General features: G+C 41.1%; 1 protein-coding gene across 2 annotated transcripts in view; it reads left to right on the top strand.

Annotated features, from left to right (window-relative positions):
- LOC134066228 (cation channel sperm-associated auxiliary subunit beta-like) overlaps positions 1 to 24,623 on the top strand; it is a 195,924-nt gene that overhangs the window by 163,093 nt on the left and 8,208 nt on the right. For both annotated transcript variants that reach the window (XM_062521483.1, XM_062521482.1), the window contains 4 exons: positions 4,102 to 4,212; positions 4,625 to 4,735; positions 8,290 to 8,431; positions 19,867 to 19,964. In XM_062521483.1, the coding sequence (XP_062377467.1) occupies positions 4,102 to 4,212; positions 4,625 to 4,735; positions 8,290 to 8,431; positions 19,867 to 19,964 (462 nt within the window). The remainder of the gene's footprint in view (positions 1 to 4,101; positions 4,213 to 4,624; positions 4,736 to 8,289; positions 8,432 to 19,866; positions 19,965 to 24,623) is intronic.

Here is a 24,623-nt window from a genome sequence, read left to right as displayed (position 1 = left end):
TAACTTATATCGCTCCAAACCTTTTCCATCACATGTATACCGATTTAAAGGTGCGAGATCCTGAATGATGTTACTTCTGTTGATGTTCCACGTAAACAAACAAAACAATACTTTCCAATGCATGCTACTAAATCAAGTTTTCTCACTGCCCCAACCCCTCCCCTAAACATCTTGTTGGTGTTTGGCTGAAATATGGTTTATAAATGATTTATAATATAAATAGCCACAGCAATGCAGATGAATGGCCAAAGTTGTCGGTAGCCTATTTGTTGGTGCCTGTATCAGTGGCTTGCATTTTGTCTGGTTTTGTTGTTCATAAATGACCACAGCAACAAAAAGGATTGACTGAAGATTTGTTGGTAGACAAATGAGTGTGGAGAGGGGTGCCTCTGAGATGTGAGACACACTGCCTTCTGGAGGTGTTGTGGGTCTAAATCAGACATGGGCAACATACGGCACGTGGGCTATCCCTGACCGGCCCTCGTAAGGTAAGGTCGAAAAAAGTAGCCAAGAGCCTAATCTTTAGCATAGAGTTAATGCACGCAAATCAACAGACAACAGAAGAGTATAGTTTTTACCCGGGAAACATGGAGGATTCAAAAAGAGATTCACATTTTGGCCAAAAGTCTCCCGTTCCAAGGCGCTTTAAATACATGTAATACTTCCCTTGATCATCACCGACAGGTGCTATATGAACCCCCAAATATTTGTAGTTTTCTACAACTTCACCCAGTACAGAAATGGTACAGTATTTAGCTCAGGCCTGGCCCTCCTAAAATCCACCACCATGTCCTTGTCTTAACCACACTCAAGACCAGGTGGTTGTTTCTGCACCATGTCACAAAGCAGTCCACCAGTTGCCTGTACTCCGTCTCCTCACCGTCTCTGACACAAGAGAAAAGGAGACCGCACAGTCCCTTGTGGTGCTCCAATGTTACTGACAACCTGCTTAGACAAACATCCTTTCAGTCTTACAACCTGTGGTCTGTCATTCAGGTAATCAGTAATCCATGATGTTGTGAAGGTGTCCACCTGCATCCTTTGCGGCTTCTCATGTAGCAGCATAGGCTGTATGGTGTTAAAAAGCACTTAAGAAATCAAAGAACATGATCCTCACAGTGCTGCCAGTACAGGCATCCTCAACACCCACCTCTGAACGGTATGCAAATTATAATGGGTCCATGTAGGTCAGGGGTCGGCAACCCACAATGTTCAAAGAGCCATTTTGGACCAAAAAAACAAAAAGCAAATCTGTCTGGAGCCACAAAAAATGAAAAGCCTTATGTAAGCCTTATATGAAGGCAACACAGGCTGTAAGTGTAGGCTATAATATGACTAAGTAGGCTACAACGAGGCTACATCATGAGCTTTCATGATTAAATGTTTTTCCCTGCAGCGCATCTCGGAGAGAATGACACACCACGTGACTACTCCGCTGTATATGGTGCTTTAAGTTCAACTTCGTGTAATCACCATCCGTGAACCGTTGTTTTCCACGTTTTAATATCTCTCAGGTTGCAACAAAAATTCTCCAGAATCCTCTAGGCCAGGGGTCGGCAACCCACAATGTTCAAAGAGCCATTTTGGACCAAAAAAACAAAAAGCAAATCTGTCTGGAGCCACAAAAAATGAAAAGCCTTATGTAAGCCTTATATGAAGGCAACACAGGCTGTAAGTGTAGGCTATAATATGACTAAGTAGGCTACAACGAGGCTACATCATGAGCTTTCATGATTAAATGTTTTTCCCTGCAGCGCATCTCGGAGAGAATGACACACCACGTGACTACTCCGCTGTATATGGTGCTTTAAGTTCAACTTCGTGTAATCACCATCCGTGAACCGTTGTTTTCCACGTTTTAATATCTCTCAGGTTGCAACAAAAATTCTCCAGAATCCTCTAGGCTACTGCAATCGCACTTTTTCTCTCAGTCCCAACTGGGTAGTCGGCTGCAAATGTAGCATGCCTTCCCTGAAAATGTCTTTCTAAATGTCTTTCTCTTTTTGTTGTTCGCCAACTTCTCATTACAAAGCAAACATGCAGGCAATCCTTCCGCAATGGCAATGAAAGCAAATGATTCCCATTCTGCCTTAAATTCTCTGATCTCATCGGCTATCTTTCTCTTTTTCCCTTTGGGATCCATGGCATGGCCCATGCTGACACACCCGCCGGTTTGTTTACAACCACTGGTTTACAGCCACCTGCCTGGCGCGGCGCCGCCCTGAAACGTGTGTCGCAGACTATCAAATCTTCGTTAGATAGATAGATAGATAGATACTTTATTGATCCCCAAGGGGAAATTCAAGAACAGAAATGTTGAACTTCAATATTTATTATGCACATTTTTACAACATTGGAAAACGTTAAGAATGTTTGTCCTCATACAGAAACCATATTAAAGGGATAATCCGGAGTGAAATGCACTTTAGATCAATTTTTCGGACTATTGGGAGTACATACGTTGAGTTGACACCAAAATCATGTCATTCGGATGTATTTTGAGAAAGTTCGAGCTCACCGTTTTTAGCCAAAACTCGTTAGCCTGGAAGTGACTCGGGCATGTCCTTTCGCTACAAAACGCTATTTTTATACCTCTTCTACTGTTCCAAACAACACTACACTTACGTGGTAGTGAGTAGAGGATCCCTAAAGCCAAACCGAAGTATCACCACGTCTTTATGTGGTCGGATAGAGAGTCCAGAATGAATTTAATCGAGTCCGTACCTTTCCGGAAATGTTAATAAAGTGTTGTTTCAGCGTTGCTAGCTGCAGCAGCGACATTTCCGGAAAGGTACTGACTCGATTAAATTCATTCTGGACTCTCTACCCGACCACATAAAGACGTGGGGATACTTCGGTTTGGCTTTAGGGACCCTCTACTCACTACCACGTAAGTGTAGTGTTGTTTGGAACAGTAGAAGAGGTATAAAAATAGCGTTTTGTAGCGGCGAAAGGACATGCCCGAGTCACTTCCAGGCTAACGAGTTTTGGCTAAAAACGGTGAGCTCGAACTTTCTCAAAATACATCCGAATGACATGATTTTGGTGTCAACTCAACGTACGTACTCCCAAACGTCCAAAAAATTGATCTAAAGTGCATTTCACTCCGGATTATCCCTTTAAAACAAGCAAACAAAAATCCCCCCATTCATTTTCATACATTTTTGAAGACGCTCCAGGGAGCCACCAGGGTGGCGCTAAAGAGCCGCAGGTTGCCGACCCCTGATGTAGGTGGTCATCTGTGGTCTAAGATGGGCCAAGACCATTCTCTCCAGTACTTTCATTATGTGCTATGTTAAAGAGGAATAATGCAGGATTGGCGATTTCAGCTCTGGTTTCGGTTTCGTTTTTCGTTTTCGCTCGTTTTATGCTTGCATATTTCTCTGCAGAGCTTCCCCGACAGCTTTAGCGTGTATATTTATACATATATAGGCTATATATAAATATATAAATTGCAAGCGTGGTTCTTCTTGTTCCTTTCGCGTCTCTGACTTCCAGATGTAAACAGCAGACGATCGTTTATCAGAAAGTTGCAAGGTTGTAATATCAGATAGGGACACTAGGGGCGGGAGCAAATGTGACTGTTTTCGATAAAACTGGTCAGTCAAGCAAAACAACGATTTCTAAGCGATTTTATGACTATTAAAAAGTTGCATAGGGTCTCTTTAAGGCAACCAGTCTGTGGTCATTGTGTTATGACAGTTAATTACCTAATTACGTTGTCGCTATGCCTCGTCAAAATTCGGTGTGGAAAAAATAGTTTTCCTATTACAGAATACACCACACGCGTTTCATATATTCTATAAGTGGATACGATTGGGGTTGATCATGTACAGTAATGGTGTTTTCAATCACATTCGCTAGGCTTTGAATTCTTTGAAAAGGTCAGGATGTCTGTCCGCGAGGTGCCTGAACCTTTCAGTATTTCACTGGGGTTATCAAGCAGGCATCTTCTTTTATCGGTATTGCTTTGCGGTCTTTTCAGATAAGCGGTTCAACATGCAGCGAGTTTGCGATTGCTACCCGGTAGCTGTGTATAGTTGTATCCTGCACCAATAGGAATAGTTGTAGTGAAGTATATTTTGTGTCTGGGTGTCCCAGGTGAATTATAGGCCTCCGTCCCAGCTGGGTGTGTTGATTCCAACATCGGAGAACATCTACAATGCAGATCCCAGCCAGCAATACCAACGCCAGCACTACCCCGTGTCCAAGGTGAGGGAGATGTCACTTCTGTATCACAGGACAAAGGCCTGTCAGAAGTCAATTGAAGTTATTTTTTTTTTTTGTGTGTGTGTGTTTGTGTGTGTGTGTGTGTGCGTGTGCGTGTGTGCGTGTGCGCATGTGTCTGGATCTGTGTCTGCCTGTGACTGTGTGTCTGTGTCTATATGATAGCATATGGTGTTGGTACCGTACAAGCATTGTACTCATAGAGCCCTCATTTAAATGTCAAGTCTATGTGCAAATGTGCAAAGTTTAAAGGGGTGATAGAATGGAACAGAGCATTTTACTATGTTCTGTGATGTTAACTCAGAAGGTATGCAACTTTTTGAGTTTGTGTTTAGCTATATCTGAATCACTGTGTGCATGTGTGTGTGTGTGTGTGTGTGTGTGTGTGTGAGAGTAGGCCTCTGGCCACTATAAACAGTGTGCTGGAAAGGTATCTGCGGAGGAGTGTGGCTGTACCGATGGCCTCAGGGTCTCTCCCCTCGCCATCAACTCTGACTGCAGGATGAGGGTGAGTCAGAACAATGTTTTGTTGTTGTTTAACCCTTAACCCTTAACACTCTGAATAGATACATAAAGGAGTGTGGCTTTTTCGTCTTGGAGAACAAATGAAAGGTTAGTTAGAGTCCTGTGGCAATAAGCCCCACTGTGGCTCCCACTCCTACCTCACTGCAGGTGATGGTAAAGACTGGCCACTTCGGAAGCATCGGTGAGCCCCATGTTGAAAGCTTTAAAGTGTAACTCTGGCGAAAATTGACCAAAGAGTGTTTTTCTGCATGAAAATGCATAAAATAAGCCGTAAGCACTACAGAGCTAGTGATAGAAGAGCCCAAAATCATGAACAGTGTATTAGGTAAGGGCGGGTAGTGAAACACTTTCAAAATAGCAGTTTCAACCATGTGAGGGACCAGAGAGCAATGGGGATGCAGGGACAATGTTTTCAAAAGAACATTTATTCTAACAAAACATGAAAAGAGATCTGAAATCAGAGCTAGAAATCATAATCATAATCATAATCAAATCACAAAATCTTCAACTAATTTGAAAGGGATAGTAGACCTACAGTAGGATTGGGCTACAAAACAAAACTTATATCAAATCCAAAGCTGAAGTTGACTCAGACAGAAGGGACCAAAAAATTGAAAGATACCAAGGCACTCATCTAGTAGAAATGTTAAAAAGCCTTTATTCTACTTGGCAATTCATTGATTAAAAACGTAGTCCGACGCGTTTCGGCTGACTCAGACAGAAGGGATATGAACATTAAGAACTGACCTCTACAGTACAATGACACACTGGGGAAACTTGGTGCTTCAGATAGGGTGGCTGTCTTGAAATGATTCAACGTTTATACAAACTATTCCAACGTTTTACCGTCTGTTATTAACGGTAACGGCCAAACTGCTAACGGTAACGGCCAACAAAGTATACTATTTTTTTCTGGATGAAATCTTCGGTAACACTTTACATTACGGCTCGCTAATAAGGTGGTAATTGTATGGTAATTTCTATGTAATTTCATGGTAACAATTCCTTGTTACCACTTATTACAAGTAATTTCCATGCAGTTTCTAGTGCAATTACTCTGCAGTTTCTAGGTAATAGTGATGCAAACAGCATTAATTAAGGTGGTCATTTCTATGGTATTTTTATGTAATTTCATGGTAATAATCTTTTGTAGCCCCTTATTACAAGTAATTTCCTTGCAGTTTCCAGTGCAATTACTCTTTCTTAGTGATGCAAACAGCTTTCATTTTAAGTTTAATAAAATGGTAATTATTCGAAATGAATATGTAGTTCTTGAAATGATAGTCCAGGATTTACTTATTGTTATTGTTTAATTACCTGACAAACAAGGAGGTAATTTCTGGGAAAATACACAGCATCAGGGCCGTAAAATGCATTATCACTTATTTCCACTCAATTACTTAGTTATTACCAAGAAAGACATAAACCAAGTCATTGTAGTAGCAAGCTGGTAAAGAAGACAGTATGAGCCTGTAACTCTAAACTGGAACAAATGAAGTAATTTCATAGAAACTATTTGGTATCAGAGCTGTAAAATACACTATTGCCTCTTCCTAGTTAATCACCTAGCTGTGTTGGTAAACCCATCAATTATCCTTATGACATTTTTAGTGTTGTTTTTGCTTAATTACCTGAAAAACAAGGAGATAATTTCTAGGAAAATATACATCAGGGCCACTTCACTTATTTCCACTCAATTACTTAGTTATAGGCTACCATCTCTGATCTGAAATAGGTTACATGTAGCCTACTGGCATTCAACACACAACCACATGTTGAGCACAACCTTTTGTTCGGCAAAAAACATTGTTTTCACACATTTTACATGTTCTGCGATAATAAAACAACATAGCCCTAATGTCTTCCGGCAATAGCTCCCGTGCTTCCGTGTGAGAACTCTCGTGACATTTCTGTGCTTCAGATGGAGTTGCGGTCTTCAACTACAGTATGTCTCGAACGATTTCTAAGTGTGTACAGACTATTCCAAAGTTTACAGACTGACTGGTGCTTTGTTTTATGTGTAGACACCTCGAGTTAGCACTGACGAGGTTTTGCACTGTTTTGAGCAATGTTAGTCATATGTTAGTGGTTTAAAAATGCGATTTTGAAAGCGTAGCCTATGCCACTGTTAGCGACTTTGGGCTGTAGCTCTTGCCCGTGCTAGCTTTGTAGGCTACTGCGTGATCAACGAAAAATACTTCTTCCACGGCTTAGTTCAATTTTCAGCGGACTTATACTTTAAATGTTTTATGTTAAATGTTCACAATTTGTTTTGCAGAACAAAGTAATAAAGGTCGTACTCAACATGTGTTTGTGTGTTGAATGTCAGTAAGCTACATGATAGCCTATTTCAGATCAGAGATGGTAACAACTAAGTAATTGAGTGGAAATAAGTGATAATGTATTTTACGGCCCTGATGCTATGTATTTTCCTGGTAATTACCTCCTTGTTTTTCAGGTAATTAAGCAAAAACAACACTAAAAATGTTAAGGATAATTGATGGGTTTATCATCACAGCTAAGTAATTAACTAGGAAGAGGCAATAGTGCATTTTACAGCTCTGATACCATATAGTTTTCATAAAATTACTCAGTTTGTTCCAGTTTAGTTACAGGCACATAATGTCTTCTTTACCAGCTTACTACTATGACTTGGGTTGTCTCTTTCTTAGTAGGCTAATAACTAAGTAATTGGGTGGAAATAAGTGATAATGTATTTTACGGCCCTGATGCTGTGTATTTTCCTGGAAATTACCTCCTTGTTTGTCAGGTAATTAAACAAAAACAATAAGTAAAGTTTCAAAAAATTACCATTTTATTATACTTAAAATGAAAGCTGTTTGCATCGCTATTACCTAAAAACTGCAGAGTTATTGCACTGGAAACTGCATGGAAATAACTTGTAATAAGTGGCTACAAAGAATAATTCATAAAATTATATCAAAATACCATAGAAATTACCACCTTAATTAATGCTGTTTGCATTGTTATTACCTAGAAACAGCAGAGTAATTGCACTAGAAATTGCATAGAAATTACTGGTTATAAGTGGTAACAAGGAATTGTTACCATGAAATTGCATAGAAATTACCATACAATTACCACCTTATTAGCGAGCCGTAATGTAAATGTTACCGACACATACAGACTTTACTTCGAGAGGAGCAGGCAGAGGTACAATTGGTAAGTGTTCTTAATAGTCTTCTGTTATAAACTCTGGGTTCGCGAACTACACTGTTGGTGCTTCTTTTTATGTGTAGGGACCCAGAACAGACTACTGAAGAGGTTTGGTGCTGTTTTGATCAATATTACTGGTTAAAAAAAATTGTATATTGAAAGAGCTTGGCTCACTGTCCTTAGCTAATCCACTGTTTGCAATTTTTTCGCTCTATTATGCCGGTGCTAGCTCTGTAGTGCTTGGTCAGCGAAATACTGTCTCCACAGATGATTTGATGTTTTTGCGTGCAGAAAAACACCCTGTGATCAACTTTTGCTGGAGTCACACTTTAACCTCTAAACATCCTCCCTCTTGGCTAGGTGCTAAGAAAGATGTATCCTCTGACCAACTTCAACATCACACTGTACCTCAGACGCACCAACCGGCCTAACCAGCCACTGCGTTCCCCATATTTTGTCACGGTGACGGAGGTCAACAATCGAACCAACTGGGCTGTCACAGGTGAAAGTGAAAAGTTCCTTTTCCTACACTTGAAAGGACACATGTCAAAGGTTAAATGACCATTAACATTAAGCTTCCTGTTGAAAGGAGTTAATTTTAAGTTGTTTGACAGTAATGAGTGACAAAAGGCTCTGCTCCAGGCATTAAAGGAGAACTCCGGCCATTTTTCACACATTTTACTGAAAAACACTAGCCTGGAAAACCAGCGCCAACTGCTGGACGGCAAAATGTTTTGCCTGCATTTGGGTCTGGCCTCGGACCATTGAACATTTTGAAAACACTGCCCTGAATCTGGCAGATGGCAACTAAACTAATCACAACGCAGAGATGTGTTTTGAATCAACGCGGGCGGGGCAGAGGGCTCTGGGGCGGGGTTTTGAGGGAGCGTTGGCCTATAGGCACAGACACGGTTTGAAAGACAACGGGTTGTGCTCATCAACAATGTTCCGTTGTATCCATTCATCGAGGCCAGACTAAATTAGACATCCAATCCATTTAGGCTGGTTTATCAGGCTAGAAAAACACCTAATTGTAATTGTAAAATTGTAACATTGAATTGAACAATCACAAGTGACAATATTATTAATATGCAATTTTATAGGTTTCCAAGCACCACAAAAGTTCACGTCCCAACACTCATGTATTCAGATTGAGATTTTGTATTTAGATACAAAATATCAAACAAATTTGATTCTTTTCTTAAAAATTTTTATGTCAGTCTCAGGGAGTGACTGGGTTATGGGGATGGGGGGGGGGGGGGGGGTTATGGGGTTCTTTCAGAGAGGGAAATTGTTAAGCCCACATTATGGTTATGAATATGATTTAATGTCAAAGTAAGTAAACTGGAATTAATAAATAAAATTATTTGTACCGCAGCTTGCCAGTACTTTTAGCATCCTTTACTGTTTTATACCCCTCTACTGAAACATAATGCATGCACTGAAATTATGCTAGGACTTTTATTTTTATATTTTATTAAAGAAAATATTTTATTTTGAGTTTCTGAGTAGAATGTTTTCAGCCGATTGGTAACGTGTATTGTGAGCAGCTGGGTAGAAGTGTCAAACTTCTAAGATGGTGTTTACACAACAACGTTTTTTTCAAAAACTGTGTTTTTTTTCATCAGTTAGGCCTTTCGTTTACACGACGACGACGTTTTGGCGGCTGAAAACGATGGTTTTTGAAAACTGCTTCTAGGGTGGAGGTTTTTGAGAACCCCGTTTTTGTTTTGCCGTGTGAAGGCACATCTGGGGTTTTTATGACGACATAGCCCCACCTCGAACCTCTAGTCCAGCCCCTGTGCTTGACCTCACCTGACTAGACACTTGGCAGAACAACAACAATGCTGGATCACGGACCCGTGTGCTGGACACATTTTGTTTGCGCAGGAGTTATAGCCTATAGGCTACTTGTGGCCGCGATGCAAATAATTCAATTTAATTCAGCACAGACAGAGCATGTTCAACGAATTCTCTCCCAAACAGCTGGTGGAAATCCCGACACTTTCAACGACATGCTTGATAATCCAAACGAAACATCTCATGCACAAATGCCTCGAAATACACTGCCCCACAGACTGCCCTGTGCTTTGCGTAGCCCAAGTAAATAAAATAGCCTACACTATTTGTAGTGTCTGATACCACAATAGCTAGTGGCACGCTGGCATATACATTTCAGTAAATAATGTAGGTGAATGTTCGTCGCCTATATTAACCGTGCATGCGAAATACATGGTTGCTTCAGGTGTTTGGCGGCGGGCAGTTCTGATAGACATTCGATATTATTCTAGGGGGCCATACAATAACATTAGGCCTACAAGACAGAAACTGAAAAGCAATACTGTGCATTAGCTCTCAATGGTTGTGCAAACATCCACGATGTAGAATGTGCTTGACATATCTTACATCAGGGCTGCCAGACGAAAAAAAATGTGACTGTCTAGCAAGTAGGAGACTGTTTAAATGTGGTACTCGGCGCTCAACGCCAAGACCCGCCTTACGTTGCTTCTGATTGGTTTATATTGCGTTTTGCCTTCCGTGGTTGGTTATTGCGGTCAGTCAATCAGAGTTGCCGAACTACGGCAAGGCAAGACAAGGACCAAAGTTTATTATCCTGAAAATAATAATATATACTGAAAGGGGAAAATAAGCGTGATAAATGTCAAGTATGGCGTGTTGTGTGAGAATGAGAATGAGCGCACTCATTGACGAGGTAGGGCATTTGCATAGCTACGATCGGGAACACCCACTGGCGTGCTTCTTCTGGCCAACTTGGAGTTTTCACCTCTGTGTGTAAACGCCAATGTTTTTTTGACCGGTGTCGTTAAAGGTGTGAAAGCGGTGAAGACAGAAACGCCCTGCGTCGTCATGTAAACGGGGTCTAAAGCTTCAGGCTCTACTTTGATGACCCCAAACCAGTTGTACAATCATGATCTAACCATGCATTTCTGATTGGATATTAGCAGCATGAGCTCCACTGATTGGTTCATTGACGTGGGGGATCTTCCTCCCTTTGGCCATTCACTTGACTGGTATTCACGAGCCGCGGGGGTCTGGAGAGTTTATAATGGGTGCTAATGGGGGTCTTGAGGAGGAAGATCCTCTGTGCAGTAATTTTCAATTGCGATAGGGGTCGCTTTCACAAATTTCACTGATTTCAGTAACATTGCGTTTGAAAAGCAGTTAGTTCTATGTTGTTTTAGTTAAGAAGTTGGTTAAATATATGTATATTTTATTATTTAATTTCCCTGAAAAGTTTAGGGAGGATTGTCCTCCCTTTCCTCAATGGACGAGCCTCCTCTGATATATATATATATATATATATATATATTACAGTGGGTACGGGTTGAGAATGCACCTTTTCCCGCGGGACTCCCGAAGAGATCCCGCAGGCTGTCAAGCCGATTTTTTTCGAGGCTAAGGCAATGTACCCAAACAACCACCAGGTGGCAGAAAGTTTCAACCCGCATTTCAGCTGCATTTAATGATGAAAACCGCAAATCCGTCAATAGTCGACTCCTTAATCTCATTTAATCATCAAATTTGACAACAATCAGCTTAAATGTCAAATCATATTTATTTCTCTTTGACGCCATGGTTTTGGGGGAAACTCGGAGAAACGAGATGGTCAGTCCTCGTATTTTTTCTTCACGTTTCGTTATAAGAAATATATAGGCTAAGTAATATAAGTTAAAGTCTTCTTCAGTGGCGTAACAATAGTAGATGCAGCAGGTGCAGTCGCACCAGGGCCCGTGACATCCCGGGGCCCATCGCTACCCCCGCCCTGCCTTTTTTTTTTTTTTTTTTTTTAGAACTCACCATTAAGAATCAAACTATCAAATAAAAACGGCTAAATCAAATTTCCATCTTTCCTTGTCGTCATACTGTTTCGCCAGAGTATCTTTCTTTCTACTGATATACAGCAAGTATTTATGGGTAGGCTAGGCTAATAATTTGTTGCGATTTTTTGAATGGATAATGCGGCGGCACATTTCAGTCATCGTTCCGAGCAAAATGCCCTTCAAACACAAAAGCGGCTGCAAGAAGCGGCAGGAGTGTAAGGAGCAAGGGGAACTAACACTAACATCTATTTTTCAACTTGCCAAAATGCTGCTGGTGGTAGATTATTTACGACAGTGTAACATCCACATTCGGGGAAGTGTGTCTACTACTCTGTTGTTTCTGACATTGCCTGTGACTGTGACAACAGCTGAGCGATCTTTTTCCAAACTCAAATTTATTAAGACTTATACCTAAGGAGCAGCATGGGGCAGGAGAGGCTCAGTGGGTTAGCTATCTTGTCCATTGAAAATACGAGAGCCAGCGCATTAATATTGGGAGCATCGTTGACGATTTTGCACAACAAAGATTTTCTCACAGCCTAATTCACGCATAGGCTATTGGGTATTGTATGCATATTAATGATTTTATTTGGTTTCTGCACGGTTGAATAAGTTAGGATAAATTAAGTTTTGTTTCTGTGCAGTGCGAGTTTACAAGCAAGCAATCTACGCTTGCAGTTTCAGCAGAGGGTTGAAGAAGTTTAAGGGCATTGAGTGGTCCCATAATTCCATGCAAGTTGATGTTAATGCAGTAATATTAGATTTCACTGGCCTGCAGACTATTAATATATTTATATTTTTAATGTAATGGTCCTATGTAGTCGTGTGTTTTTCATTATATATCTGTAACTACTAAACTACTTTGTTTCCAGAGGTCCTTTGCATAGAGAATTGAAGTCACCCTTAATGTGTATTGCATGTAGGCCTAATAGAGCTAATACATCCTTATATTTCTCTTCAATGACTCTCGTAATAGGGCCCGATTGGCCATATCGCACCGGGGCCCGCACCTGCCTTGTTACGCCACTGGTCTTCTTCCGTATTGAACAGACGCTCGGCATGTCAGATTGCAGTTGCAGAGTTTTCGAATGTTTTACAACCCAGCTGGTATCCGCTGTTCATTCGGACATATCCCCTTTTGGCGGTATTTAACTTTTTTTTTTTTCAAACAACGTGCCATTCCGACATGAGGTCATTAATAGGCTATTAATGTCATAACTATTAGGCTATCATTAGGCTTATGCATGGCTGTAGGCAGCTATGAGGCCACTGAGATCTGGACCTCATCGGTTTTGAGAGCTGGAGATACATGTGTTTGCTAAATATCGGTATATTGTTGTGCATGTTGCGTTGGCGACTCGGGGAAGTGAAAGCAGTTCTGTATAGACATTGCAAGTTTTCATGGTGATCATTGGTGCAGCTGTAGCTGATTGTGAAAGCCGATTGGAAATACATAAGTTTAGAGCGAACGTTTCAACTATGTTTGCCATGGTAGACAAAAACACTCAAATAAAACAATAGCCTAAAAAATAACTGTAGTGCGTAATGGACACGGCTCTATATCCTAAATAATGTTCGAGGTTCGCCATTTGGTAATATGACCTATCCTTACTGACTATTATTTAGATTGAGCACAACTAAAGTTGCACGAAGGCAAAATACAGTCCTAAGCCTATTATATATAGCCTGGCCAATTAGCCTATATTGTAGATGTGCAAAACCAGCATTTGCGTGCGTGCTTGCCGGTGAGGTGTAGCCTACAAAATGAGCATAACATCTGATTATTAAAGTATGGCTATAGGATATAGGCTACTGGTAAGAGAAGAGCTGGTTTAAAATTCAAGTGTAGTAAAAAAGTTTGTGCACATCCCCGGTCAAGGTGCAGAACAAGAGTAAATCATTAAAAATGGAAAAAGGTTCGCACACTTGAAATCCTTCTTTCTTTATTTTATTTTCTTTTCTTTAGCACAAAGGAATGACGTTTCGACCGTGTGGTCTTCTTCAGATTAAAATTCAAGTAACGTGCGCTATTTAACCCCTCGAGACCGACTGTATTGCAGTCTGCTGACACAGCCAGGCGACGCTCCCAACCCATTCATTCGTGCCCAGAACGAATTAATGGGTTTGCCCTTAGTTTAAATGGAGGCCGGGGAGAGCTCGCGGCAGCTATTGTTATGAATGGAGCTGGCTTAACAAAGTTTTGTGCGTTATATATATGTATATATAGATTCCTGCATGCTGCATTACCGTGACCCTTAGCCTACCTTGTGGATGATTTTTTCTTATTGGAATACAGCAGGACAGGATGCCTTTTATCTAACAAACGCAAAAGCTGAGATTGTTGGAAGGACTAGGCTATACTCAACAAACTTTTTTCGTTTCTGGGAGATCTCGTTATCGTTTTGGATTGTCGGATTTTTATACTTATTGTTTGGATTTATGGACAATGAACTTTGAGAGGTGGTTGTTAGTGTTTTACAAAGCTTTGTGTTAATAAGTGTCGGTCCTCCTTCAGCTCACTGCGCGATGCAGTTGCGCACTAGTGGCCACGAACTCATTAACTGTTCGCGACACAATACAGTGTGATATTTGTGTTTTTCGTTTCTTAGATTTAATGCATGTTTGACATGTAAACAGGCCTTCTGTCCGTTAACTTAAGGCCTTCTTTTGCATGGGGTTGCTCGCATCCGCCCGTAACCTTAGGCTATAGGCTATTATGTGCGTAGTGGCAGTATACTCTTGATTATAATAAGAGGCAAATTGTTACAGGACAACCTACACTGACTTCCCCAATGCTTTCCCGCAGCACATTTCATTTTAAAAGCATATAATATAGGATGAACAAAGTCTATGGACTTGCTATATATTAAATCCAGTAGCCTAATAATTAGGCTATGTGCCACGTCCGATTTCGCAAGTGATGTAGTAGGCTACATTTAAAAATCGACAGCCGTCTGTGAGACTATCCATGGCATGAAGAGCAATTGTCTTGTGTGATCATTCCCCCTCCCCCACACTCGTCTAACCAGTTCACTAGACATTATAGCCTACCTACAGTATATGCGACATTGAGGACGACTGCCTGCCTCCCTCCCCCCCCCTCTCTCGACAATTATGTAAATGTAAAAATGTGTGTGTGCGTGCGCTGAACCACGAATTCACATATTAACTTTTCTTTTCAGCAGACATCGCAAAGATAAAAAAAATCGTAAAACTGAGAAAATCTTTCATTTTTTTGATAAAAGAATGCTTTTTTGTCTTGATGGGTTCCGGAGAGGTTCGTGGAGTCAGCGGCCGCCAGCGTGCGGTATAGATGCCTTAACCAGTCGCGCCACAGCTCGAGTCTTGAGACCTTGTCGCTTAGCCTACACTTTAACACTTGCCAACAAATATAAGGGATTCAGTCAGTCGAGTTTATTTATCCACGCCGCGGCATGCACTTGAAACGCCGATCAAAAGTTCTGACATGTTAAACTGACGTTAGTCATTAATTCACCACATGATAAAATGCTCATAGCTTGACGCACAGTAGCCTACGGTAGTCTATGCCTATCTCTGAATCAACATGAACATGCATACCGAGATCTATATAAGTTGCTAGAAACTTATTTCGCGGAGCTAGGCCTACTAGTCGATGGTTACAATGAATCACCCTCACTGCCCTATCGCATATCTGACCATCCATTGTTACAATGTTACAAAATGCGCGATCTTCTCCATGCATGTAGCCTACGGTTATAAGTAAAGTGACAAGCATAGGCATGTATTAAAGAGATTTCTGTTAAATACATTTTATTTTCAGTTGTGAAAAGTGGTGGGGACAAAATCTGTGTTAACAAGTGCTGGGTAGGCTATATGTAGCCTACCCAGCGTCGCCGGTTAACACTAGAAGCGCCGCGCCGTTCTGATCCACTTATACCTAGAAGCGCCGCGCCCCGGTCATTTGACCGCTTTGACGACCTACTAGAAGCGCCGTGCTGGTGTGAACTACTTAAAGCGCGGCGAGGCGGTCAAAAGACCGCTGAGTCCTTAGACTGGGAGGCTGTTACTTACACAAAATGATCGCTAGATGGCGCTTCGTGCACGAATCAAATCGTTTGGTCATAAATTCAGTTTGCACTAAGCCATGTATCATTCGTGTCAGACCGTGTTGTTGATAGTCTGTGGTTGTTTCATTATGACATACAGCACGTTCGAGTTATCTGTTCATTTATTTGTGTTGATTTGTGTTGTTTGAGGTAAAAACTCTGGAAGAGTTCTTGAACAAACCTTAAGCAAACTTGACTTTCAACTAAAATGCTCTAAAAGTGAATGGGTGGCTAGTTCCAATTCACTCCCCAAATTCACTTCTATTCATTTAATAGGTAGCCTAGGCTATATGTTTGCGCCGCCGAAAATGATAAGATGGAACAAAGAACAGTCTGGTTTCAATTACACAGTAGCCAGGATTTCAGGCCGCATTTTACAGGCTACCGTGGCTACTTTCTAAAACATTTTTTATTAATTTAGGGAGAAGCATCTTATAGGGTCTAGCTACATCGGAGGGAGGGAGATAGAGAGCTATGCTGAGCAGAAAGATATTCTCCGTTTTGTGAATGTGTATGTTTGCGATGTCTGCTGAAAAAAAGCTATAGGCCTGTTTCTACAATTTAAGCTAACGTCTGTGAATTCGAGGTTCAGCATTGATGCACACATTTTTTAGAAATGATTGAGGAGAACTGTGGCCCACTGGTTAGAGCTTCGGCCTCATATCCAAAGGGTTGCTGGTTCGATCCCTGACCTGTTCATGGCGGAAGTTCTTTTAAGCAAGGCATCAATAAATATAGGCTATATTCTATTCTATTATTTTCTATTCACACAACTACACGCACGCTGGCGAATTCGAACATTCTGACATATGCGATGAAACATGATTGCGCATTCTTCCACGAGTTGCCTAAACAGCCAGCCTACAGCCTAGCCTATATGCAGGGGACAGAGAGAGGCGGTGGGGGTGGGGAGGCAGTTAATTGTCCTCAATATCGCAGTGATGTCTGTAGTAGCCTAGCCTAGACGAGTGTATGGGGGAGGGGGAATGATCGGTTTCAAATAGGCTATGTTTGCAATGGATATAGTGTGTTATGTATAGACCCTGAAGCCATTTGCTTTGAGAATAACGACTGGCTGATGAAGTAGTTGGCTGGCTAGCTGGCTCAGCCAAAACCTAAATGAGGCTGCAGCCGCCAAAGTTTTCATGACTGATAATGGCTTTAGTTGCCACTTCATGTCTACAGATGTCTATATAGTACTAGATCTCAACACACAATGTTATTGTATTGTTTTGGACAACGTTCTGCACGTTTCACTTCAATGTAGACTGCATGCGTTGTGAACAGCGCAGCAATTTTCTCTGGAAAGGAAACGGTGGAAGTCGCAGTAGCCAATAGCCTATCGCTATGTTGTAAATCCGTCTGTTCCAGAATATTTGGTTCATATCATCAATCTTTGGTTTTGGTGTTTGTGCAACCGGGCCCTGAAGATTTAACAAAAGTCTGACTAGCCCTACGTAGGAAAGTATGTAAGGCGAGATCAAGATTAGGCTACGTTGTTTGCTTCTTTCCCCCCATGTCCTTTTGTTGTCAACTCACTGTGAGTCCTGTGTACTGTAGCAACGAGCACAATACTGATGTGGTGTGTCCAGTGGGAAAATCTCATGTAGCCTAGTTCTAGTTTCTAGGCTCGTTTATTTTTCGCGTGTCTCTATGATATAATTATTTTTAGATGCAAAAAGTCTAACTGGCTTAGTCAAAGTTTGTCAGATGGCGGCTCAATTTGGCTCAGAAAATGATTGGCTGGCGAAATTATTTTTCGTTAATGGTAAACAGTATTGTGATTCATCCGTTTATTTCAGATAGTTTGTTATTAAAAACCATTAACAAAAAATAATTGTTCGTCGACGTTGAAAAACGGTCAGAGAAGTCAGTCAATATAATCTATTTTATTTCGCTCGTGCCAAGCTGTGAACCCAGGTCTCCTGCGTAGTAGTCGAGAGAGTTAACGTTGCGCCACTGAAATAATGTACCACCACCAATTGGAAATAGATTTACTTGTCCAGCAAATATGTAAGAAAATGCTTATACAGTACATTAGTCTGAGCTTTAAAAGATAGAAGATAAATACAAATAGAAGATAAGATACAACTATGAATGTACGTAGGCATACGCGCCCTACGTACATAAATAGGCTTTGACGAATTTCAGCTGAAAATATTTTTTACACACGTAGGCCTGCCTAATAGAACAACAACGTCGCAACGTTTTCAAAACAAACTCGCATTTTACCACTGTAAATCGCCTCCATAGACTATGCCATGTAAATGAAAAATAGTTATTAAAATAAATCACATATATAATACATATTGCACAAAAATAAACTATATGTTTTATGGTAAAATATTATTCTCATGCCCGACTGACAAGAACCTTGCGACATCTGCTGTGAGAAAAGAGAATAGCAGCCTGGACAAACATGGCCGAACGCGAGACAACATAGTGTTGTCACATAAGTGAGCGCAAAATAGCTCTAAACTAGCTTGTACCGGTGTGCTTTTGGTCATGTAAAAATTCTGGGTGACAAAACACGCGTATTTAGGAAAAGTCGTGAACGTAGGGTCCTGGAATTTAATCGAGTGAAAAGATTTTTTTTTTTGTAATCACTGCGGTCAAACGACCGCAGCCCGGCCGTTCTAGGTATATCTAGGTCAAACCTACACGGCGCTTTTAGTAATACGCGTCAGCGGTCAAATGACCGGTGCTTGGCGCTTCTAGTGTTAAAATGAACATGAAACTCCGTTTTAAAATAGCCTATACATTTCTAAGTATTCCTATAGCATATAAATGTAGCCTAAATGTCCATCTTGTCCATCTCTTTCGTCTTCGCCTTGACAATAATAGCCTATTCACGGAAATGCGATCTTGTAACCGTAATGAATGAATTAATTCATCCAAGGTTCCCTATCGAGTCTTTCAGGTTGAATTGAAGGCTATTTCCTTCTGATAGGCCTATAGGCGATTTTCTAAAACCATTTTCATTAATTTCAACAATGGTTTATTGAAACGTCATTTGATTAATTTCGCCAGTCATCACCTTCATTTTAATGATTAAATGAGATGGATTAAATGAGACGGATATGCGGAGCATTTCTCTCCCTCTCCATTGACCAAAACGTTGCTCTGGCATCTCTGCTGGACTGACTGAGTTACCTTCGAACGTCGTTTCCGACTTTGAATATTCGGACCCGAAAATGGAAATTTGTCGGCCACGACACAATCGTGGCAAAATCGGGCTGAAATCGTGTAGTCTGCACAGGCAATTATAGGCTACGTCGCGTGAGAGAGCTGTGAGGTAGGCTGTAAAACATTCGAAAACTCTGCAACTGCATTCTGACATGCCGAGCGTCATGTCTCTTTTCTCCGCTTGTCACCAGCGCGGTGTCTTCGGGTTTTTCCGTGTTTTCCGGCATGAGCTGAACCTTCATGTTATTAGGGCGGTCTTATGTTGCCCCCTTGCGGTTGCAGTTTTAATTACAAAGTCCCGAACCTTCGGGATTCCCGATGTGCGGCAAAGAAAGGGGCATTCTCAACCCGTACCATCTGTATGACACAGTTCGGCGTCAACCAATCAGAATGTCAATCTCGCAGGATTGCTGCTTGTGGTTTTTTCGAATGTTTCCCGTCATGGCTTTGACGCTTTCGGCGACGAACTGGGTTGAGCGTCGAGCTATGAGCTTCACCAGTGACTTTGACGCTTTTGACGGTTTCGGTCTGAATGCACAGTAAGGTGGATTTTGGTGCATTCTCCACACCACCTCTGGGCTGTGCAAAAAGCTGTCTTTCAGAGCAGTGCCGTGGATCTTACGTGATGAAAAGAAATTTAAATCTGATTAATTGCACAGTCCTACTAATCCTACAGTTATCCTTCTTATTAGTTGCAGTACAAAACCTTGTTGAACTTCAGTTTTAAGCGTATTTTGTATAATTTAGAATTGTTTTCACCTTGATTTACTGTATTTCACTGTATTACTGGAATCATTGTTAATCATTATTGTGTCCAACAGGGACCCACATAACCCCGACTCTGGTGAAGATGAGGCAGTACTTCAGTCAGCTCAATCAGACAGTCTACAACTCTGAGGGCCTGCAGATCAGCTGTTACGTAAGGGTGTCTCTGCATTTAATATGGGGCATTTCAGAGCCCATATACTCACAACACACCTTAAAGAGTCACTTCACCCCATAACTCCACCCACTTCACATTTCTGAAAACGGCTTTGAAAATGGGCGAGACGTTCTGAAATTTGGAGAGAGAGTGCAGCACTGCTGCAACCAATAAACCATGGTGATTTCGTGTCAATCTGGGAATGAGTGCTGCAGACATGGCTTATCACAGGTAGGCTAATCAGAGCAGCAGGTGTTGGGGCGTTTCAGTCCTAATTTGTAACGACCCGGTGACGTAGTGTCGGACTAGAAGTGCAGGACAACGTCAGCATTCCAATAGTATTTTGGACCAACATGCCATGGCATGTTTTCAAACGGTAGTATGCGCGAGAGAGCAATATCTCCAATACAAAATCAGATGAAATGTTACTTTTGTCGAGAAACACGATTTTTGTCAATATACCCTGGTAATAGTACAGTTCACCACTTATAAGTATTTTCAATCAATCAACAGCTCAAAAAACCTATTTTAGGGTGCAGTGACCCTTTAAGGCTAAAAGTAGTAGGATTTAGGATAAACTCTTGAAAAATAATGGGCATGTCAGTCGTAACATTAGGACGTTTTGCCATAAGGGCTCTATTTAACACCTCAGGGGCCATATTCACGAAGCATTTTTATCTTATTGCTAATATTGCTCCTAAATGGCACTAAAAGCTTTTAGCTAGTTTTCTCTTTAAACCTATTCACAAAGCTGCTGAGAGCAACTTTTAGTAAGGTAAGCAGACCTGCCAACATGTACGCATTTTGCGTAGCGGGCACGCATTTTGACCTCCTAATACGCTGGTACGATTTCATGCTCTAAACTACGCATTTCGTTTGATCTCGCATTTCGGCAGTGTCAGTGAAGTTGTCAGTGAAGTTGATTCTGCGCTACAGAGCCACAGCCATAGATATAATTCACAAGGTCTTAGTACAACTAAGTAGTCAATTAATTTCGGTAGAGACCGTGCTATTGCAGATCCCAAAGGGAAAATATGCGTCTATTCCGAAAATAAACAAACACGCTTTTATTTTGCAACTTGTGTTCGCGGTTCTCATCCCTCAGTCACGCCATTCTAAAGTGAAAGTGTGTGCAAGCGCAGGTGCGTCAGAGGACAGGGGTGTCACAGCTGGTATAGTTAAACTTTGACAATTACTGTATTCAAAACGAGTGAATTAGTACAGCAGTGTAGCAGCGTGTTTTCTTCTAATATTGCAAACGTTATCACTACAAGACCGCTAACCTTATGTTGCCGTCTTGAGCTATGTAAAAATAGACGTAGCATAGGCTACAACGACATTCTGTGATGAAGAATTCATTCATTTTGAACAACTAGTGCAGTGCCCGTGCAAACAATGTTTTCCAATAAACGTGTTGCCCAATGACGTTGATGCAGGTAGATCATGTTAGATTGGTGATGAGAATCAGGCCCGTGCTGTTAGAGCTTTTTACTCTTTGCAAGGTAATAAAAAAGTGAAGGGGAAAGGCGTTTGAGTTGCAGCTAATGGCTATTAGACACATAACATACCCGTGCGTTTTGCTGTTGTTGGGAAATGATAGCCTAAAGCTAACCGCATGCATGGCCCGTCTATGCCATGGCCATGCCAGTGCTATGAAGCGCAAGGCAACCGCGGTTGTTGATGAGTAGCCTATGCAACGTTACGTGACTTTAACAGCCTGCTTACCAACATGGGTGCATGTGTGTCGGACTCAGCATGTTTATCCAACATGAACAATCTTGAAACGGTCCGTTGTTTACGTGAGACATCGTAATTTCCATGAACACGGAGTTTGTCAGCGAAATGGGCTTTTTTGTTTCTATGCTGGAGTAAGTGAGAGTGAGGGGGAGTGGCTAGTGCAGAGAGCGGTAGAATTGTGGGATTGCGGCAGAGTTGTATTTTGTTTAATTTAACGATATCTTTGTCATTTTTTGTCCGAACATGACCAAACTTTGCACTGCACTCACGCATGTCATTAGCAATACATGTGTCAAATTTTAGGTCAGTTGGATGAGTGGTTTGAGAGTTATGCGTGGAACACACAGACAGGCAGACAGACAGAGTGACACACAGACAGACGTTCCTTGCATTAATAGATAGATTTATGGTGTAAACGGTGGAGCGAATTCAGACAACTTTAACAGAGAACTTCATCAGTATATCAAAGGCTATGTAAATAAAAGATGAATTGCTCCTTAACTGGCATGTGCCATTCTACAAAAGCAATGATGATTGGCATGCTGAAATCTTTCAAAGAAACGTTCTATTCATCTGGAATATTCCTTCCTACAGGGCACAGCTTAACAAGCAATGTGAATGAATACTGTTTTCACAACATTGTTAGTTAAGCAAAATAATCTTCAAGTAGCTTAGGCTGCAGGTTAAACATTTCAGATCAACTTTACAAATGCAAGCTTAATGTAGGCTAGTTTATAGGTTCTGATTTGTTCCAATAGCCTATCTTGTCATACTTACTTCAGTAGGATATGCTAATAGGTTTCCATTATGAAATTATTATGAAAACTATATATTTCTGGAATCCTTAGAACCTGACGAATCAGGAAATCTTTGTTTGACAATTTTCAGAAGTCATTAAAGCAGTCATTTTGGGTCTTGAAAATGGTGTACTATTGCATTAAAAACGCCTATATAATCCTATACTGGTAGATAGGGTTACATTTTAAACTTTTATGTATCACCACAAAACTTCCCCAGTTATTCACTTACATTAAGACAAGATTTTTTTTTATTACAAGTTTTCTGAAATGTAATGTTTAAATATGCAAATGAATATGCAAATGAGGCTTAATATACTGAAATAGGCGTTAATTTCAAACTTCCAAACCTGACATGTACATATAATAGTAGCTATCCTTTATGGAGGATTAAGGTTTTAGCCCTTTATTATTAAAATACTTAATAGTTCCTGATAAAAAAGTAACTATTAAGTATTTAAAAACAATGGCAGAAAACGCCTTAATTTATGTATTCCTCAATCAAGAACCTTTTCAATGCTGCTGGCTGTGGAATTGACTGTTTACCATGATACAAGTTTTAAAAAAAAACGGGTGGGTCTTATGAATAAGCAGGGCTATTGTTTGGAAACAGCTCTTGCCAATGCTGTGGTAGAAAACACAAAACACTTTCAAGGCATGTATGCACACCCTTTCCTGAAGAAGGGTAACATTTGTCTGTTTTGCTTCCGACAACACTGAACCTTCAATATGAACCTTCTTTGGTAAGTATGCAGCACATACAAACTTCGCCAAAGTAGATAGCTGATCCTTTTCACTTTTTTGTATCTGTAGAGCACTGAGGACACAATCATCTGTTTTCAAGTAGATGTTGAACCATGTGGCCTTTTCTATTCCAGAAAAGCGCCTGGTGTTGGCTGCTACTGTGAATGCATGAAATGCCGGTAAAGACTTTGCATGATCTTACACCTAGAGCTGTCCAAATTGGTTCCACTTGCAGAATCCCAGATGTCATTGAAATACAAGTATCTTTCAACCAAGTCTTCTAGTTTGCTATGACCAATAATAGAACATCAGAGTCAGGAGAGAAGAACATCACCATTGCATCAGGATTTGATGCCAAAACTGTATGATGAATCAAGGTATCTGCTTCTTTATGGTTGTTTCTTTCAAAGTGCAATTGGATGTTGCTATTTGAGTGTCCTGCAGCAGAGGATATGATGAGCTTGGGGAAGTTGTATCTGATTCTGTCAAATGCGAAGAAAAGCTTGCTAAGTCCTTCTGCAGCTTGAAGGTGGAGTGCAAGATCAGCAGTGCGAGAAGCTGCCACCTAGAAGAGAATTGTCTCCACTCGATGTAATTCATGGTGGATCTGAACATTGCATTTTTAGCTTTGTTTGCTTCCCACTCATTTAATGATTTCACAAATTCAGCATTAGTCAAAGCTTCAAGGAATGTACTATTAGCCTGCATTGTACACTCAACCATGGTAGATTTGTCTTTCTCAGAGCAGGCCGGTTCAACTTGCTCTGTTGCCTGCCAGCAAACATCTCTCAGCTGTGGGTTCTCCATGAAGAATTCCTCCAGAACCAATTCGTACAGAGCCACATATGAGTAAATAATGGCCACGCAAAGAACGTTTGTTGTGTGTACCCTTCAGGATTTGCCTCGTTGTTGCTGCACCAAAGACATCAGGTTCTATCCAGGCATCATCTATACAGTACCTGCATTTTTAATAGAAATCCCAAGAGCTCTCAGAGCAGCCATTGTGGTGTGCAATTTCCCAAGCCTTGGAACAACAGTTTTTTCAGATCAGGTCTGGAATCTAACAGTTGAACAGCCTTCTCGTAGAGGGCCATGTCAAAAGAGATAACAGTTGGATGTTCTTCACCAGCTGCCAGGCGACGTAGTTTGTTTGCCTGCATAATCAGTCAGAAGGGTTGACCACTCGTGCCACTTCGGGAAGTAGCGGTACAGCTAGCCCAGCCTAACATGGGACATAACTTGTGCTCTCTTCTGACTTCAACCTGGATACTGCAGAGGCAACTACCCAACCTAGGTGACGCAGCTGATGGGTTCCAGAGATACCATCTTTGTTTACTGAAATCTGCTTCACTGGTTTATTTTGCTTTGGTTTGGGCTG

Source organism: Sardina pilchardus, chromosome 19 (assembly GCF_963854185.1).
Source record: "Sardina pilchardus chromosome 19, fSarPil1.1, whole genome shotgun sequence".
Classification (NCBI taxonomy): Eukaryota; Metazoa; Chordata; class Actinopteri; order Clupeiformes; family Clupeidae; genus Sardina; species Sardina pilchardus.
This window is presented reverse-complemented; position numbering and strand designations above follow the sequence as displayed.